This window comes from Scyliorhinus torazame, chromosome 8 (assembly GCF_047496885.1).
Source record: "Scyliorhinus torazame isolate Kashiwa2021f chromosome 8, sScyTor2.1, whole genome shotgun sequence".
Classification (NCBI taxonomy): Eukaryota; Metazoa; Chordata; class Chondrichthyes; order Carcharhiniformes; family Scyliorhinidae; genus Scyliorhinus; species Scyliorhinus torazame.
The window spans coordinates 108,808,367-108,827,770 of record NC_092714.1 but is presented as its reverse complement, the minus strand read 5'-3'; the positions used below and the strand labels follow the sequence as shown (position 1 = coordinate 108,827,770).

Here is a 19,404-nt window from a genome sequence, read left to right as displayed (position 1 = left end):
AGCCCCTGTACACCCATTTACCTCATGATCCCCACCCTGTGAAACCATTCCTGCGATTGCTTACCTTTGGCCTAGGTTGTGTTGCAATCCTGGCTGTTTCTGTCAGCAGCCACCACCTCCCTCGTGACACTGCTGAGTAAACTCAGTAGTACAAGGATTCCCCAGAGGTCAGTGTTAGGATCCCTGCTTTCTTGATACATATTAATGACCTGGACTTGAATGCACATGAAATAAATTTTAAAATTTATGGACTGGTAGCGATAAACTTCACAAGGACAGGTTTATATAGGCAGACAAGTGGCATCTAAAATTTAACAAAGAAGTGTGAAGTGTGAACTAGGGGCAGCACGGTAGCATTGTGGATAGCACAATTGCTTCACAGCTCCAGGGTCCCAGGTTCGATTCCGGCTTGGGTCACTGTCTGTGCGGAGTCTGCACATCCTCCCCGTGTGTGCGTGGGTTTCCTCCGGGTGCTCCGGTTTCCTCCCAGTCCAAAGATGTGCAGGTTAGGTGGATTGGCCATGATAAATTGCCCTTAGTGTCCAAAATTGCCCTTAGTGTTGGGTGGGGTTACTGGGTTGTGGGGATGGGGTGGAGGTGTTGGCCTTGGGTCGGGTGCTCTTTCCAAGAGCCGGTGCAGACTCGATGGGCCAAATGGCCTCCTTCTGCACTGTAAATTCTATGAAGTGATTCATTTTGGTAGAAAGAATGAGGTAACAATAATAGGTATAATTCTAAAAGGAGTTTACCAGCAAAGGGACCTGGGGGTATATGAACGCAAGTCGTTGATAGTAGTGGTGCAGGTTGGAAAAAAAGTTAATAAAGCACACGGAATCTTGGGCTGGTTTGGTCTCAACGAGACTATTGTTTCCAGTTCTGGGTGTCAGAAGTTAGGAAAGATGTGTAAGCATTAAAGGTGCAGGAAAGACACACGAGAATGGCTCCAGTGATGAGGAGCTTCAGCTGCACAGATGGATTGGAAGTGTTGGGACGGTCATCCTTGGAGAAGATTATGAGGAGATTTGACAAATGTTCAAAATCATGACAAGTCTGGACAGAGTAGTTAGGGAGAAATGCATCTGTTATGTTGGCAAAAGGATCGAGAACCTATTTAAGGTGATTGGCAAAAATGCAACAGCAGCAAGAGAAATAGCGTAGGATTTGGAATGTCCTGCCTGAATCTGGTGGAGGCAGATTCAACTGTGGCTTTTAAAAGAAAATTGACCATTATCTGGAGAAATCCTTTGTACGGCTGTAGAAAAAAAACGGGACGTGGGACTTGGGGGAGTTGGCGTTGCAGACAGTCGGCACAGATGGATCGAAAGGGCTCCTGCACGGTTTTACAATAGTTTCTTTTTATTATTTCCCATTTTCATTGCCTTTGCTTTGACTTGTGCTCTTTTTAACAGTTGTCCACGCCGGACTATCTTCGCTCAACAATATATGATTCCAGTTGCCTACAGAGCGCTACACTTTAACAACTTAATGGGATCTCAGCAATTGGAACTGAAATAGAAACTTCGGTCAGGCATTAAACTGCGCGTGCGTGCCGACAGGAGCGCTGCAATGCGGCTGCGCAGCAAGTTCACTGGCATCTCCTGACCGTTATACGCAGAGACGAAATCGACACATTATGGAGGTTACGAAGGCCATTAGCGTCCTGAAGGGCCCTGGTTCCGCAACTGGAACAATTAGTTTGAAAGCAGGAGTGAGTGATATTTATTTCAAACCTGATCCAATAATAACTTTGGTTTTCGAGGCCAGGTGACGGTTGGATGAAGCAAGCACGTGCTCTGTTTTTGAATGAAGCGCCTGTTGATGGCGCAACAAATGTCAATTTTTCATCAATAAATCCGCGTGTCCGGCTGTCAATAAAAATACTGATTTTCCTCCTGGGTCCGCTCCTTGAGTAAATGGCGCCGAATGTTGACCGCGAACAAACAGCAAATCATTGCACCACATGCTGCCCCAATGTGTGCGGGAGCGGAGCGCTGACTGAATGCGGTGGCACCAAATTCCCCCCCCCCCCCCCCCCGGTCTGGAATAGGGCACTTTCCATCGAGACAGAAAAGTGGGGCGCTGGGGTGAGTGAAGGAAACCATTCAAAAGTTTTGAAGTGCCTGGTATCGGGGATGGTGGCAGCGTTGTGTGTGTACTTTATTCATTCATGGGAGGTGGGTGTTGCTGACTGGGACAGCATTTATTCTCCATCCCTAATTGCCTTTCAACTGAGTGACTTGCTAGGCCATAAAGAGTGCGCTGCCATGCTTGTGTGCATGTGTTTGGAGTGTGTGTGGGTCTGGTGTGTATGTGGGTCGGTTTGGCATGAGTGGGTCTGCTTTTTTTTTGGGGGGGGGGGGGGGGGGGTTGGTGTATATGTGTACTTGCCTGAGTGTCCTTTTGGACTGTGTTTACATGCCCACGTGTCCGTTTGGAGTGTGTGTGATGCAACTTTTTAAAATGCTGTTAAGCCACTGCTGGAGTACTGTGCAGTTCTGGTTGTCACACTATAGGAAGTGATTGCATTAAAAAGAGTGCGTGCAGAGGACATTCACCAGGATGTTGCCTGGGCTAGAGAGTTTCAACTCTCCAGAGAGATGGGTTGTTTTCCTTGGAGCAGAGAAGGCTAAGGGGGACTTAAGTGAGGTGTATAATATTGTGAGGGGCACAGATAGCCTGGATAGGAAGGAACTTTTAGCCTTAACAGAGGGGAAATAACTAGAGGGGCATAGATTTAAGGTAAGGGGCAGGAGGGTTATAGCGGATGTGAGGAATAGCATTTTCACCCTGAGGGTGGTTGGAATCTGGAATTCATTGCATGAAAGGGTGGTAGAGGTGTGAACCCTCAACATTTAAGAAGTATTTAGATGAGCATTTGAAATGACATCGCATGCAAGGTCATGGGTCAACACGGACATGATGGCTAGCGTGGACACGATGGCATCCTCTCTTTCCATACTGTAACAATTCTATGACTGTGTTCATTTGGAGCGTGTGTATCTGTGCAGAGTGGGTGTGAGCCTGCCTGTTTTAGAAGTTTCTAAGTAAGGTCGGCACAGTAGTTAGCACTGCTGCCTCACGGTGCCGAGGATCTGGGTTCGGTTCTGGCTCCCGGTCACTGACCGTGTGGAGTTTGTACATTCTCCCCATGTCTGCGTGGATCTCATCCCCACAACCCAAAGACCTGCAGGGTATGTGGATTGGCCACTCTAAATTGCCCCTTAATTGGTGATGGGATAATTGGGTACTCTAAATTTATTTTTAAAATTCTAAGTTTGTAAATTTTATTTTCGTTTTGCCAGCATGTCTGTAGTCATTTTGATGGGATTGTTACAATTATCTTTGCTGAAATAGAACATAGAACATGCAGTGTTCAGCCCATGGAGTCTGCACCGACCCACTTAAGCCCTCACTTCCACCCTATCTCCAACACCCCATCTAACCTTTTTGGTCATTAAGGGCAATTTATAATGGCCAATCCACCTAACCTGCACGTCTTTGGACTGGGAGGAAACCGGAGCACCTGGAGGAAACCCACGCAGACACTGGGAGAACGTGCAGACTCTGCACAGACAGTGACCCAGCGGGGAATCGAACCTGGGACCCTGGCACTGTGAAGCCACTGTGCTATCTTGTGCTACCGTACTGCCCATAATTTTGAACCCAGGTACCCAGAGCATTACCCTGGGTTTCTGGTTTACCAGTCCACTGACAATACCACTACCCCACAGTCTCTCTATTCCAGGCTGGGGGGAGGGGGGTAGATTTGGTGCCACCACACTCAGTTTGATGCCTCTCACTCTCAGGGTCTAATTATGGAAATTTTTTGTAAAATGTTTTACTTTTTTTAATACATAGAGCAGTTTCTTGGAATAGATCAGCCAGTACAAAAAAATGTCAGTTCATGGCATCCAGTAACACCACCCTTGTCAATATTTTTTCTAACCCGAGCCCTGGTCACCATGGCAAGCAGCTTTGATGATGTGGATGAAGCCGCTGAGTAATGTGTTTTGGGTGTAATAATATCTTTATTGTCACAAGTAGGCTTACATTAACACTGCAATTAAGTTACTGTGAAAATCCTTCACAGTACATCCATCATCAGAACTAATGTGCTGATTAGAAAATCACATCTCAAATGTCTTCATTTGCTTCACCTCCCTGTGAATACTGCTGTGCAAAGTGTTCTAAATGTTTGGGGGCCAGTTTAGCTCACTTGGCTAGACACAGGTTTGTGATGCAGAGTGAGGCCAGCAACGTGGGTTCAATTCCTGTACTGGCTGAGGTTATTCATGAAGCCCCTGCCTTATCAACCTAAATCACCACCGGTCAGCTCTCCCTGTCAATTTGGTCATGTGGTCACCTGAGACTATGGTGACTTTACCGTTTAATTTTCATTTCAGTCTTTTATTAATATTTGTTAATCCTGGAGCTGGAGGAAATATACTTAACAATTTATGTATGTACTTATCTTGTAGGAAGGTGGACATACAACTTCTGTAACAGGAGAAATTTCTGGATTGACTCCTGGAAAACATGGGTTTCATGTTCATACATTTGGAGACATTTCTAAAGGTATGGATACTTGTCTTGTTGATATTTTTTCCCATGTTCCTTTAAATATTGGGCCAGAAGTTGCAGGGAAAGCATTTGTAAAATATCCAGCGGTGCAGAATGAAAATGTCATCCGATCCTCTGCAGATTGTGCCATTTCTCCATTAGCCTTATCAAAGTTGTTAAAAGTGTGTTTTCATGTGAGGTTCCCCAGTGACCTTAATGGTGATCTTGAAATTGGTGGGTTTACAACATCATGAATTTTTCCTGCAGCAGTCATTTAGAATTCATAATGTTGTAAATTAATTGAGCGGACATGATACTCAATATTTGGAGGCCAATACAGAGTTGGATGAAGCTATGTAGTCTTATTTCAGCAGGTAGTGAATTGTATCTAAAGGTTTTCTATTCTATTGTTGCTCTTTTTAACCTTAGTCTATTTGCTCTGTTTACGTCACCTTTGCTCATGAGTCGCCAGGTATCTTTATGATACCGCCACGTGGTTCAAGTTCAGGTTATGATTAATAATACAGCACACCGCTTAGTAAGGATTAAAACAACGGTCATTTATTATATACAACAAGCAATATTAATACCCTAATATTACTATTTATATAATAAACCTATCACTACTGGCCAATACTTAACTTGGGAAGAGCCCACCAGGTCAGGGAAACGAATGGCTTGTCCAATCAAATCTGGCCCGCGGGATTCAAAAGGCTGCTACGGGTCAGTGGCTAGGTGTCTCTACTGGGTAGCGATCGCTGGATTCAAACTTACTATTGCCGGTGGCTGGTCTTGCGAAGGTCTCAAGCAGGCGAAGAGGAGAGAGAGAGAGAGAGAGATCTGAACTTGGACCTTCACTTTTATAGGGCCCAGGGGCTTCCCGCCTCCCGGGGCGGCCCTTGACCCTGAGTCCCAAGTGATTGGATTCTGTCCCCAATCTCTGGGGTCGATGTGTCCAATGGTGAGGCGATTCCTCGATCGGGGGGGGGGGGTCGCTCACCTGTCTTTGTTTCGGCCACTGCAGGCGCCGACAGGTCTGGCCCGGTATTCAATTGCTAATATGTTGCAATTGTTCCTGGGGATAGCCGATTTAACTGTGGATGTCTGAATAGATTGGCTGCAAACAGTCCTGAATGCAACTGCGAATACCTGGGTTGATGGGCTGTTGATAGCCCTGAGTATCGATCTGGGCTACCTTCCCAGAGCCGAATGTGCAAAACTGTCTGCAGCTGCCTGCTTGTGTCTTCTTGGCTGCTTTTCCCAGCAGTCTTTCGGGTTAGCCGTTTTAAACTGGGTTTTGGCCAGATTAATCGGAACGCAGCCATTTTACATGGCTACACTCTTTATCTGTCTCAGCCTTTTTGTGCCAGTTGCAATTCCTGTTTCTAAGGCAGTAATGTTCAGGATGGGAAAGCTCCATGATTTTCTGAAGATGGTCTTACAATCAAATGTAAATTAAATAGATTTATGGCAGAAAATAACAACTGATCAATCATTATACAACTCCAAGCCCAATTTTCTTTGTTGAACATGCCTGGTAGACATCTTGGTTTAAATAGAGTTCTTATATTTTATTCTTGTCCATTACACTTAACAATATGCTTTTCTCAAAGCCTTCATACAAGATGATTTAGTATTGGTTTCTTTAGGATTTCCACCATGCTATCCTATTCCTTTATTGTAAATACAGACACGAAGTAATTAATCAATGTCTCCCACCATTTCTTTAATTTCATTAATTATATTACTATTAATTTTCACAGTACCCCCAATACTCCTGATCAGCCTCTTTTTCCAAACATAATTGTAAAACATTTTGGGTTGATTTTGATATTCCTGAATGTTTCTTCTCATATTCCCTTTCTGTAGCCCTTACTATTTATTTTGTCTTTTTTTTTAATGTTCTATGTCTCCCCCATTTGTCAGCAATGTTTTGCATTTTGTTTTCCCTTTAGTTTGATTTTGTCTCGTCCATCCATAGCTGTTTATTGCTGAGTAGGGCTATTGTCTAAATCAATTTTATGACTTCCTTCTTGTTAGGACATTATTGCAAAGAATATCCTGAAGCCACTCAGGAAATTTGGTACCTTTCTGACATGAGCTAGTCTGCTTATCCAAACCTAGATGAAAAATTGAATCCCCCATTAAGACCACTCTGCCTTTACTAAATGCATGTTTGATATCTGCATTTATGTATTTTGCCATTTCACAGGTGCTACCAGGTCATTCATAGCTGAAAATGACCTGCAATGACTCTCAACCACTCTGCCCACCATTCCCCCACATTACCTCAGGCGTTCACAGTAATCTCTCACTTGCCCCATCATTTTTCTTACCTGCTTGTAGCTCCTAGGCAATATCATCTGCCAAACAATCACTGCAGTCCATGAGGTTAAGGTACACTCATGTCCTAACATTCACCAAGTCACCCACCATCTGTTCTTGCTGACCTACAATTTTTTTCATCTGCGGGACATGAGCAATGTCAGTATTTATTGCGCACCCTTAATTGCCGTTGAACAGTTGGTGAATTGTCTTCTTGAATCACTGCAGTCCATGTGATTAAGGTACACTCACAGTGCTGTGTGGGAGTTCCAGGATTTTAACCTAGCAACAGTAAAGGAACGACAATAGAATTCTAAGTCTGGATAGAATGCCATTTAGAGGGAAACCTGTAAGTGGTGGTGTTCCTGTGCATTTGATGCCCTTGTTCTTGTAGGTAGTAGAGATCATGGCTTTAACAGGTGCTGTTGAAGGAGGCTTGGTTAATCATTGTCTCTGGTACATGCTGCTATCACAATGTGCTGCTGGTAGAGGGAGGAATGTTTAATATGTTGGATGGGGTGATAATCAAGCAGGATATTTGGTCCTGGATGGTGTTGAGCTTCTTGAATTTTGTTGGAGCTGCACTCAGCTAGGTAAGAGAGGAATCTTCTATCACACTCCTTACTTGGTGTAGAATTCCCAGTCTCTGGCCTGCTCTTATAAGAACATAGGAACAGGGAGGAGGAGTAGGCCATCTGGACCTTGGAGCCTGCTCCGCCATTCAATAAGATCATAGCTGATCTTTTTGTGGTCTCCACTCCACTTATCGCCAGCTCATCATAGCCCTTAATTCCATTACTGTTCAAAAATCTATCTATATTTGCATTAAAAACATTCAACTAGGTAGCCTCATCTACTTCACTGGGCAGGAACTTCGACAGATTTACAACCCTTTGGGTGAAGAAGTTCCTCCTCGACTCAGTCCTAAATCTGCTCCTCCTTATTTTGAGGCTATGTCCCCTTCTAGTTTCACCCACAAATGGAAACACCTCCCTGCTTCTATCTTAACTATTCCCTTCATAATTTTATATGTTTCTATAAGATCCCCCCTCATTCTTCTAAATTCCAATGAGCATAGACCCACTCTACTCGGTCTCTTTTCATAAACCAATCCTCTCAATTCTGGAATCAACCTAGTGAATCTCCTCTGCACCCCACCCCCTCCAGTGCCAGTACATCCTTTCTCAAGTAAGGAGACCAAAACTGTACTCCGTATTCCAGGTGTGGCCTCACCAGCACCCTATAAAGCTGCAACATAACCTCCCTGTTTTTAAACTCCTTCCCATCAGCAATGAAGGACAAAATTCCATTTGCTTTCCTAATTACCTGCTGCACCTGCAAACCAACTTTTTGCGATTCATGCACAAGGACACTGTTATGGGCCAGGGTTAGAGAACCCCAAAGTGTATCATGGAGTTCACCTGACCCATAACTTTTACTAGATTGTGGTATGGAGAGCACACGGCCCACTCTACAGGGTGGTCCAGCAGAAATGGAAAAGTTTTTTTTTAAAGCAAAACAATGTTTATTCTATGAACTCAAGTTAACCTTTTTAAAACATAACATCTTAGCAACCATTAATTCAAATACAACCCCCAAAGAATACAACACTAAGTAATCCTTAAGCTGTCCTTTTAACATCCATAAGACCGAAAACAAAATCTTTCAACAGAAGCACATTAGGTTAAAGTCACTACTGAGAGCAGTTATTAGTTTTAAATCACCAAAGGATCGATTTACATTATCTAGATTATAGAGACTCTAATAATTTCTGATAATTGCACTTCAACTTCATCTTCACTCTTTGATTTCTCCTCTTGACTTAACCTGTGACTTTGCGACCTTGTTACTACACAATCCGGAAAAATCCCAGGATATTCATCCTTCAACACTTCAGTTGTCTGATTTTCCACTGGCTTATCAATCACAGTAGGCATCACTCCCACCTGCGATCCAGCTATATCATTACCCAAGATAACCTGTATTCCTGGACAATAGATAGTTTCTCTATTATTCCTACTACCACTTCACCACTCTTCACTGGACTTTCCAACCTTGCCTTATATAATGGAACACTACTCCTCTCACCCTGAATTCCACATATTACTACCTTTTCTGGCAATATTCTTCCCAAACAACATAACTCCTCATCTCTTACCATTAAAGATTTACTAGCTCCCGTATCTCTTAAAATTGTGACTTCTGGAGTGGGTGGAGCGACAGAGTCGAGCGGTGAGTATTTAAACTAGCTACTTCGCGGATTTGAGTCTTTTTGGTGGGAATTCAGCTGTTGGAGTGGGTGGAGCTACAGAGTCGAGCGGTGAGTATTTAAACTAGCTGGCTGCTTCGCTGCTTAAACAGCGGCCACAGGGTCTTTGGGGATAAATTTGAAGAGTGACTTCACAGCAAAGCAGTGACCTGATTTGCTGGTGAGGAAAGTGCTCCAATTAGCAGTAGCTGGGAGAAATTTAACTCTTCGTGTGGTGGTAAGTATTGTGATTTGTAAGTAAAATCTTTATTCCTTTCACTTATTCATTATTTGATATTATATTTGTAATCAGTTAAGGTAAAGTGTAAAAGTGACAGGAGACCCAGACCCGTGTTATGCTCCTCGTGCTCAATGTGGGAGTTCAGGTACGCGGCCGATGCCCCTGACTCCTTCATGTGCGGGAAGTGTGTCCAGCTGCAGCTCCTGCTAGACCGCACGACGGCTCTGGAGCTGCGGATGGACTCATTTTGGAGCATCCGCGATGCTGAGGAGGTCGTGGATAGCACACTCAGTGAGTTGGTCACACCGCAGATTAGGATTGGTGAGGGAGACCGGGAATAGATGACCAAAAGGCAGAGAAAGAGCAGGAAGGCAGTGCAGGTGGCCCCTGCGGTCATCTCCCTCCAAAACTGGTATACCGTTTTGGATACTTTTGTGGGAGATGACTCACCAGGGGAAGGCAGTAGTAGCCAGGTTCATTGCACCGTGGCTGGCTCTGCACAGAAGGGTGGGAAAAAGACTGGCAGGGCCATAGTCATAGGGGATTCAATCGTAAGGGGAGTAGACAGGCGTTTCTGTGGTCGGAAACGAGACTCCCGAATGGTATGTTGCCTCCCGGGTGCACGGGTCAGGGATGTTTCAGATCGACTGCAGGACATGCTGAAGGGGGAGGGTGACCAGCCAGTTGTCGTGGTGCATATAGCAACGATATAGGTAAAAAACAGGATGAGGGCCTACAATCAAAATTTAGGGAGTTAGGAGATAAGTTTAAAAAGTAGGACCTCAAAGGTAGCAATCTCAGAATTGCTACCAGTGCCACGAGACAGTCAGAGTAGAAATTCAAGAATAGTCAGAATGAATAAGTGGCTTGAGAGATGGTGCAGGAGGGAGGGGTTCAGATTTTTGGGACATTGGAACCGGTTCTGGGGGCGGTGGGACCATTACAAATCGGATGGTCTACACCTGGGCAGGAGTGGAACCAATGCCCTTTTGCTAACACTGTTGGGGAGGTTTTAAACTAATGTGGCAGGGGGATGGGAACCAGATGAGGAAGTTAGAGGTCAGTAAAGAGGCAGCAACTAAAGTCAGTACGGTACTAGATAATAAACTCATTGTGACTAAGGGGAAGAGTAGACAGGGAAGCGATGATGAACGCAAAGGGACAGGTGGTCTGAGGTACATTTGTTTTAATGCGAGAAGTGTAGCAGGTAAGGCAGATGAACTTAGGGCTTGGATTAGTACCTGGGAATATGATGTTATTGGTATTACGGAGACTTGGTTGAGGGAAGGGCAAGATTTGCAAGTAAATATCCCAGGGTATATATGCTTCAGGAGGGAGTTGCATTACTGGTCAGAGATGATATCGCAGCTGTGATTAAGGAGGGAACTATGGAGGATACGAGCACTGAAGCAATATGGGTAGAGCTAAGAAATAGGAAGGGTGCAGTAACATTGTTGGGACTTTACTACAGGCCTCCCAAAAGCAAGCGTGAAGTAGAGGTACAAATATGTAGACAGATTATAGAAAAATGTAGGAGCAATAGGGTGGTCGTGATGGGAGATTTTAACTTCCCCACCATTGAATGGGACTCGTGTAGTGTTGGAGGTGTAGATGGAGTAGAATTTGTAAAGAGCATCCAGGAGAGTTTTTTTAGAGCAGTATGTAAATAGTCCAACTCGGGAAGGGGCCATACTGAACCTGGTATTGGGGAATGATCCCGGCCAGGTGGTTGAAGTTTCAGTCGGTGATTACTTTGGGAATAGCGATCACAATTCAGTAAATTTTAGAATACTCATGGACAAAGACGAGAGTGGTCCGAAAGGAAGAGTGCTAAATTGGGGAAAGGCCAAGTATAACAAAATTCGGCAGGAGCTAGGGAATGTGGATTGGGAGCAGCTGTTTCAAGGTAAATCCACATTTTAAAATGTGGGAGTCTTTTCAGGAAAGGTTGATTAGAGTGCAGGACAGACATGTCCCTGAGAAAATGAGGGATAGAAATGGCAAGCTTAGGGAACCATGGATGATGGGTGGAATTGTGAGACTAGCTAAGCTGAAAAAGGAAGCATACATAAGATCTAAGCAACTTAAAACTGATGAAGCTTTGGAGGAATATCGGGGAAGTAGGACAAATCTCAAACGCGCAATAAAGAGGGCTAAAAGGGGTCATGAAATATCTTTGGCTAACAGGGTTAAGGAAAATCCCAAAGCCTTTTATTCGTATATAAGGAGCAAGAGGGTAACTAGAGAAAGGATTGGTCCACTCAAAGACAAAAGAGGGAATTTATGCGTGGAGTCCGAGGAAATGGGTGAGATTCTTAATAAGTACTTTGCATCGTATTCACCAAGGAGAGGGACATGACGGATGTTGAGGCTAGGGATGGATGTTTAAATACTCTAGCTCAAGTCGGCATAAGGAAGGGGGAAGTTTTGGGTATTCTAAAAGGCATTAAGGTGGACAAGTCCCCAGGTCCGGATGGGATCTATCCCACGTTACTGAAGGAAACGAGGGACGAAATAGCTGGGGCCTTAACAAATATCTTTGCAGCATCCTTGAGCACGTGTGAGGTCCCGGAGGACTGGAGAATTGCTAATGTTGTCCCTTTGTTTAAGAAGGGTAGCAGGGATAATCCAGGGAATTATAGCCCTGGAGCTTGACGTCAGTGGGCAAACTGTTGGAGAAGATACTGAGGGATAGGATCTATTCACATTTGGAAGAAAATAGACTTATCAGTGATAGGCAGCATGGTTTTGTGCAGGGAAGGTTATGTCTTTAATTGATGAGGGAAGGGCTGTAGATGTCATATACATGGACTTCAGTAAAGCATTTGATAAAGTTTCCCATGGCAGGTTGATGGAAGAAGTGAAGTTGCATGGGGTTCAGGGTGTACTAGCTAGATGGATAAAGAACTGGCTGGGCAACAGGAGACAGAGAGTAGTGGTGGAAGGGAGTGTCTCAAAATGGTGAAAGGTGACTAGTGGTGTTCCACAGGGATCCGTGCTCGGATCACTGTTGTTTGTGATATACATAAATAATCTGGACAACGGTATAAGTGGTCTGATTAGCAAGTTTGCAGATGATACTAAGATTTGTGGAGTTGTAGATAGCGAGGGGGACTGTAAGAATACAGCAAAATATAGGTAGATTGGAGAGTTGGGCAGAGAAATGGCAGATGGAGTTCAATCCAGGCAAATGCGAGGTGATGCATTTTGGAAGATCCAATTCAAGAGTGGACTATATGGTCAATGGATGAGTCCTGGGGAAAATTGATGTACAGAGAGATCTGGGAGTTCCGGTCCATTGTACCATGAAGGTGGCAATGCAGGTCAATAGAGTGGTCAAGAAGGCATACAGCATGCTTGCCTTCATCGGACGGGGTATTGTGTACAAGAGTCGGCAGTTCATGTTACAGTTGTATAGGACTTTGATTCGGCCACATTTGGAATACTGCGTGCAGTTCTGGTCGCCACATTACCAGAAGGATGTTGGAGCTTTAGAGAGGGTGCAGAGGAGGTTCACGAGGTTGTTGCCTGGTATGGAGGGTGCTAGCTATGAAGAAAGGTTGAGTAGTTTAGGATTGTTTTCATTGGAAAGACTGAGGTTGAGGGGGGACCTGATTGAGGTCTACAAAATTATGAGGTATGGACAGGGTGGATAGCAACAAGCTTTTTCCAAGAGTGGGGTGTCAATTACAAGGGGTCACGATTTCAAGGTGAGAGGGGGAAAGTTTAAGGGAGATGTGTGTGGAAAGATTTTTACGCAGAGGGTGGTGGGTGCCTGGAACTCTTTGCCAGCGGAGGTGGTAGAGGCGGGCATGATAGCATCATTTAAGATTCATCTAGACAGATATATGAACGGGCGGGGAACAGAGGGAAGTAGATCCTTGGAAAATAGGCGACAGGTTTAGATAAAGGATCTGGATCGGCGCAGGCTGTGAGGGCCTAAGGGCCTGTTCCTGTGCTGTAATTTTCTTTGTTCTTTGTTCTTTACCTGCTCCTCCTGATACACATGAGTAAACTTTACCCACACAAGTAAATTCTGTGAAGAGATCTGGCACCTTCTTATCAATCACCTCTTGATCAGGCTGTACAATCTTTTGCATCTCCTTCGCTTCACTTGGGCTTTCCTTTATCACTTTAACAAACCCCACTGTCTTATCCTGTTTTACCACATCAGCCTTCCCAGTGCTTTTCGTCAACCACCAACACTGACTTTACATGGCCTAGTTTATTACAGTGAAAACATTTTAAATGTTTCATTTCTTTTCCATCGTCCTGGATTTCTTTTTTAGCCTGAGGTACACTCTCCTCATTATCTCCCATCAGATCACCTTTACCTCTACCACTTGAGTATTTCTCATGTCCCCAATTTCTATCCCTCACAGGCTGAAACTGATGTCAGAAACCAAACTTTGATTTATGAACTGATTCATCATCGTCTGCCATTTCTGCTGCTAACCTCGCAGTTTTAACCCTCTGCTCTTCCATGTGAGTTCTCACTACATCAGGAATTGAACTTTTAAACTCATCCAAAAGTATAATTTCACTGAGAGCTTCATACGTTTGGTCTATTTTCAAAGCCCTTCTCCACCTATCAAAATTATTCTGTTAGATCCTTTCAAACTCAATATATGTTTGACCAAATTCTTTCCTTAAATTTCCAAACCTTTGTCTGTAGGCTTCAGGCACTAGTTCATATGCACCCAAGATGGATTTTCTCACCTCCTCATACGTCCCAGATACCTCCTCCAGTAGTGATGCAAACACTTCACTAGCCCTACCTACCAGCTTTGTTTGAATCAGTAATACCCACATGTCCTGTGGCCATTTCATTTGTTTAACCACCTTCTCAAATGAAATGAAAAAGGCTTCTACCCCCTTCTCATCAAATTTTGGCAATGCTTTAACATAATTAAATAGATCGCCACCAAGCCTTTGACTTTGACGCTCTTTCTCACTATCCTCATCACTATCAACCAACTGTACGTTTCCCTTTACGTCTGCCAATTTTAACTGACTCATGGCTATTTTCTGAAGTTCAAACTCTCTCTTTATTTTTCCCCCTGATCTGTATCTCCCTTTCTCTTTCTTTTTGTTCTGCTAGGGCTATTCTTTCTGTTTTCCTTTCTTCTCTCTCTTTATCCTCTCTCTCTCGTTCTCTCTCTCTTTCTTTTTCCTCTCTCTCTCTTTCGTATTCGATCTGCTTTAATTCTTTCTCATGTGCCATTTGTTTCATTTGTAACTGAAGTTTTGCCATTTCCAATGAGTCAAACTGTATCTCAGGCAACTTTAAATGCTTAGCCACCGCCATGATTACCTCACCTTTTCGCATTTTGTCAGGCATTGTTAACTGCAATGTTTTTGCCAAATCTAACAGTCTGCTTTTAGTCTCTGTCCGTAAGGTACTGCCTGTAACCGTCTCCACCCCCAAAAACTTCAGAGCCTCTGAAAGAGCCATTGTCCACAACACATTCCCTACTTAAACTGAAATACCACACCTGAAAAGCACCCACAATATGCTCACCCCGCACAGTCTTTAAGTTCACTAAGCCAATCCAATAGATAGACTTTTATCCCCCTCGAACCCCCAATTTGTTATGGGCCAGGGTTTAGAGAACCCCAAAGTGTATCATGGAGTTCACCTGACCCACAATTTTTACCAGATTGTGTTATGGGGAGCACACAGCCCATTGTGGTACAGCAGAAATGGAAAAGTGATTTTTTATATTAAAGCAAAACAATGTTTATTCTACGAACTCAAGTTAACCTTTTTAAAACCTAACATCTTAGCAACCATTAATTCAAATACAACCCCCAAAGAATACAACACTAAGTAATCCTTATGCTGTCCTTTTAACATCCATAAGACTTACAACAAAACCTTTCAACAGAAGCACATCAGGTTAAAGTCGCTACTGAGAGCAGTTATTAGTTTTAAATCACCAAAGGATCGATTTATATTCTTTAGATTACAGAGAGAGACTCTAATACACCTTCTGGCTGTGACTGCAGCTATCCAGCTCTGAAAACAAAACTAAAACACACCCTGCAGCAAACATCCTAAAACGAAATTAAAAAGCTGACAGACAGCCCAGCTCCACCCACTGTCTCACATCACTGCAGTAATAAACACCCATTTCTTAAAGGTACTCTCACTACAGATACTTATTTTCACACCCATTTATAAACACCCATTTCTTAAAGGTACTCTCACATGGCAACACCCAGGCTCCTCTCCACAGCAAGATGCTGCAATTTGTAACCATTTAAATAATAATCCATTTTGCTGTTATTACTACCAAAATTGATGACCGCGCATTCACCAACATTGTACTCTATCTGCTAGACCATTCACTTAAACTATCTATATCCCTCTGCAAACTTTCAGGACGCATTCTCTGACCTTGTTACGCTCTCGCTCAAGCGAACCGAGGCCATTGAATAGCGGGAGGGGCCAAAAATGAAAACCATGTCAGGTGCCAAGCAGTTCGCAATGCAACCAGCCTGCTCTCTTAGGTGAAATCGAGATCTTGCCGTCGCGTGGCAAGAAACCAATTATTACCACTTAAGCCCCACTTCCATACAATTAATGAGAACCAGCCCATATCTAACGGCCTCCTGTCATTCAGTGACCTCCCCAGCAAGTGGTCACGCTGGTGCCAATTAGTACTCCTTTTGAAAAACATGGAACATGGTGGAAGGCTTTCTATGGGGAACTGAGGAGGTGAGTAACTATCTTGCTCACAGGCAATGAGCTCGGGTGTGTTGGGTTTGCCATCCTTGTGCTAGGTGGGGGGTGGAGAACTTCAGCTGGGGCTGAGGGACCCTTTGCTGGGGTGGGCCACCATGGGAGGGTGGGGTTACACTGGGGGGGCAACCATGCCAACCCCTGCATCGTGTTTACCATTCTAGGGGTAACTCTTGTCCATGCCCGTCTGCCCTATTGACCACCCAAAACCCCCATCAACTGCCGAGGCCTCTGGCTGCGTGGCTGAAGGCTACTGCTAATAGGGAAGTGGCAATCGTGGTTAAGTGAGCACTTCGCATAGCCCAAGTGGATTCCCGTGGGTGGATGGGCCATGTAGCATGTGGGAGTCATTGCCTGTTTATTGTGTTTAACAATTCCCCACTCTCCCGATGGTGCTGCCCCCTCCCTCCCCTCCTACCTACCACCCCCTCTCCCACGGTATCCTCAGTAATCCTCGATGTGCTTTGCACTCCTAGCTCCACCACTACGTCTAGGTGTGTCCCCAGGATGCACATCAGAGATGGAGGCAACCAGCTGCTTACCTTCGATGCCCCTGGCGGGCGTCCTCTGGGAGCCCTGAGGCCGGAGGGCACCCGGCCCCAGGTACTGGTGTGAGATGCATCCTTATCAAAGGGGTGGAACTCTAGCAGCTGGTGGTCACCATTGCCACTCCATGGGATGAGTCCGGGTTGGCACTCAACGCCCCATCTTCCCACTCGGTGCACATAGGGCCCTGGGTTCACCTTGGGTCGGATGGGCAGCTGGTTCAAGCCCCAGCTGCCCCTACATCATTTGGCTCTGTCAGCCCTGGTGGTTCCCCATGGTCTGCACCATTGTGTCGACATGCTCGGCAATGTTCCTCAGTGATTGGAACATGCTCTGCAGTACCTTGGCAATGCCCACCTGTGACTGGGACGTCTCCGCAACTCCTCGGCCATGCCCATCTGAGTGCGTGACATGTCCCGCAGAGCCTCAAGGACAGCCTGGTACTGGGTCACATCCCCCAGCGAGTCAGACATTCTGTCGAGACCCTCAGCCATGGCCATCACCGACTGCGTGACGCCTTGGACACCTTCACTAATGGTGCCGATGTCGTGCACCAGGCTCTCCATTGTGGCCACCACTCTACCAGTGTTGGCCTCGATGCCACGCATTGTTGCCGACATCTCCGGTGCCCACAGCCTCTGGGACTCCTCCAAGTGGCTACGAACCTGCTGGAGTGTTGTTAACATGTCCCGGGTGCTCCCTAAAGTCTCCATCAACTCTAGGTAACCCTATTCCACAGGCTCAGTATCAGGTTGGGACCCAGATGGGTCCTGGGATCCAGCAGACCTCCGATTGCTGTATTGCCTGGGGGTTCCTGCCTCCGCCCGTTTTACACCAGCAGCAGTGTGGCCCTCACCAGATTGTGCCCCAGAAGCCTGACATTTCCCACTGAGGTGTGTGTATCTGCGCTGGTGGAGGGTGGGGATGACAGCTGTGCCACGTCTATTACGGTGGCCTCCTCGGAGCTCTTCTCCGAGGTGCTGTACTGGGACGCTAGAGAGGGTGCTGACACAGATGGGCTGCCGCCGTCGGCTGGAGTACCTGCCGGAGCATGGACATGTCGTCAGTGGGAGGGATGGGTCAGTCATTAAGGCATTAACAATTCACATTTGACAGGTCCTCCAGGTGGAGCCCGGTGTTTCCTCACCTCTGCGATGTCCGACAGCCTCGGCGTTGGTGACCGTTCTGTCCTCTGCTATATTGGTCACCTCCAGGGCTTGCTCCTCGAAGGTGGTAAGGATTCTTGTGTCCAGCACGTCACTACCAGCCTGGGCCCTTTTCCCGACAGTTCTGGGAGACTTTTTCCTGAGGAAATACGGAGCATAATTTGCCACACGCATGGTTCACAGTGGTGGGAGCGGTTTGGGGGGTTGAAGGAGGAAGGGGTGGAGGAAAGATTGGGGGAGATTGAAGGGGAGGGATAGACACTCCCGTTGGGAGTTGGGGAGATGGAAAAGAGGTATCGGGTGGGGGATCTATGATGTCTACTCACTTGTGCTGCCCGGCTTAGGTCATTGACCTTCTTCCTGCACTGGAGGCCAGTCCTCCTGGTCACACTGCTGGTGCTCAGCCGATGCCACCTCATCCCAGGCAGCACTGCCTGCTCTATGGCCATCCCTCCTGGACCCTCAGGGGAACGGGACATTAATCCTGGCCTCCACTGCGTCTGGCTGTCTCCCCAGGTCAGCGTCCCCGAATCTTGGGGCTGGTCTCCTTGGCACCATTGTTGTGAGCTGGCTGAGGTTGACTAAGTGCTGCTCGACCTGGTTTGCAGGGGGCTGACGAATGCGGTCCCAACAAATCAGCTGCCAAGCCTTTATTTGCGGCAAGAGGCCCTTGGGACCTCATTACGTGGACCAATTAACGTTGAATAGCGCTGCTGGCCGCGCTCGGAAGCTCGTGGCAATTCCCGCTCGCTACCATATTTAGAAATCTTTCTGGAGAATCGCGCTCTCAGTGTCCTCTGCACACTTTACTCTGCCACTCAACTTAGTGCCATCTGCGAACTTTGACACATTGAATTTGGTGCCCAACTCCAGATCATCTATGTAGATTTTAAACGATTATGGTCCCAAAACTGATCCCTGAGACACACCACTAGCCACTCATAGCCAACCAGAAAAACACCCATTTATCCCCACTGTTTGCTTTCTGTTAGTTAACCAATCCTCTATCCATGCTAATACATTACCCATAATGTCATGCACCCTTATCTTGTGCAACAACGTTTCGTGCGGCACCTTGTCGAATGCCTTCTAGAAATCCAGGTACACCACATCCACTGGTTTTCCATTATTCACCGCGCTCGTAATGTCCTCCAAAGAATTGCAATAAATTAGTTAAACATGACCTACCTTTCATGAACCCATGCTGCATCTGCCCATTGGGACAATTTCATCCAGATGTCTCCGTATTTCTTCCTTGATGATAGATTCAAGCATTTCCCCACTACAGAAGTGAAGCTAACTGGCCTCTAGTTACCCGCCTTTTGTCTACCTCCTTTTTTAAACAGTGGCATCACATTTGCTGTTTCCAATCTGCTAGAATTGCCCCAGAGCCCAGTGAATTTTGGTAAATTACCACAAGGGCATTTGCTATTTCCCCACCATCTCTTTTATACTTGGGATGCATTCCATCAAAGTCAGGAGAGTTGTCTCCCTTTCGTCCCATTAGCTTGCCCAACACTACCTCTTGAGTGATAATAGTTTTTAGATCCTCACCTGCCATAGCCCCCTTGTC

The 19,404-nt window shown here is 45.7% G+C and overlaps 1 protein-coding gene across 1 annotated transcript in view; it reads left to right on the top strand.

Moving 5' to 3' along the window:
- The first annotated feature begins 1,583 nt into the window (after window positions 1-1,583).
- Window positions 1,584-19,404, top strand: part of LOC140428030 (superoxide dismutase [Cu-Zn]-like) — a 218,140-nt gene continuing 200,319 nt past the window's right edge. Inside the window, exons 1-2 of the mRNA XM_072514001.1 lie at window positions 1,584-1,708; window positions 4,479-4,575. Of these exons, the coding sequence (XP_072370102.1) occupies window positions 1,634-1,708; window positions 4,479-4,575 (172 nt within the window). The 5' untranslated portion in view covers window positions 1,584-1,633. The remainder of the gene's footprint in view (window positions 1,709-4,478; window positions 4,576-19,404) is intronic.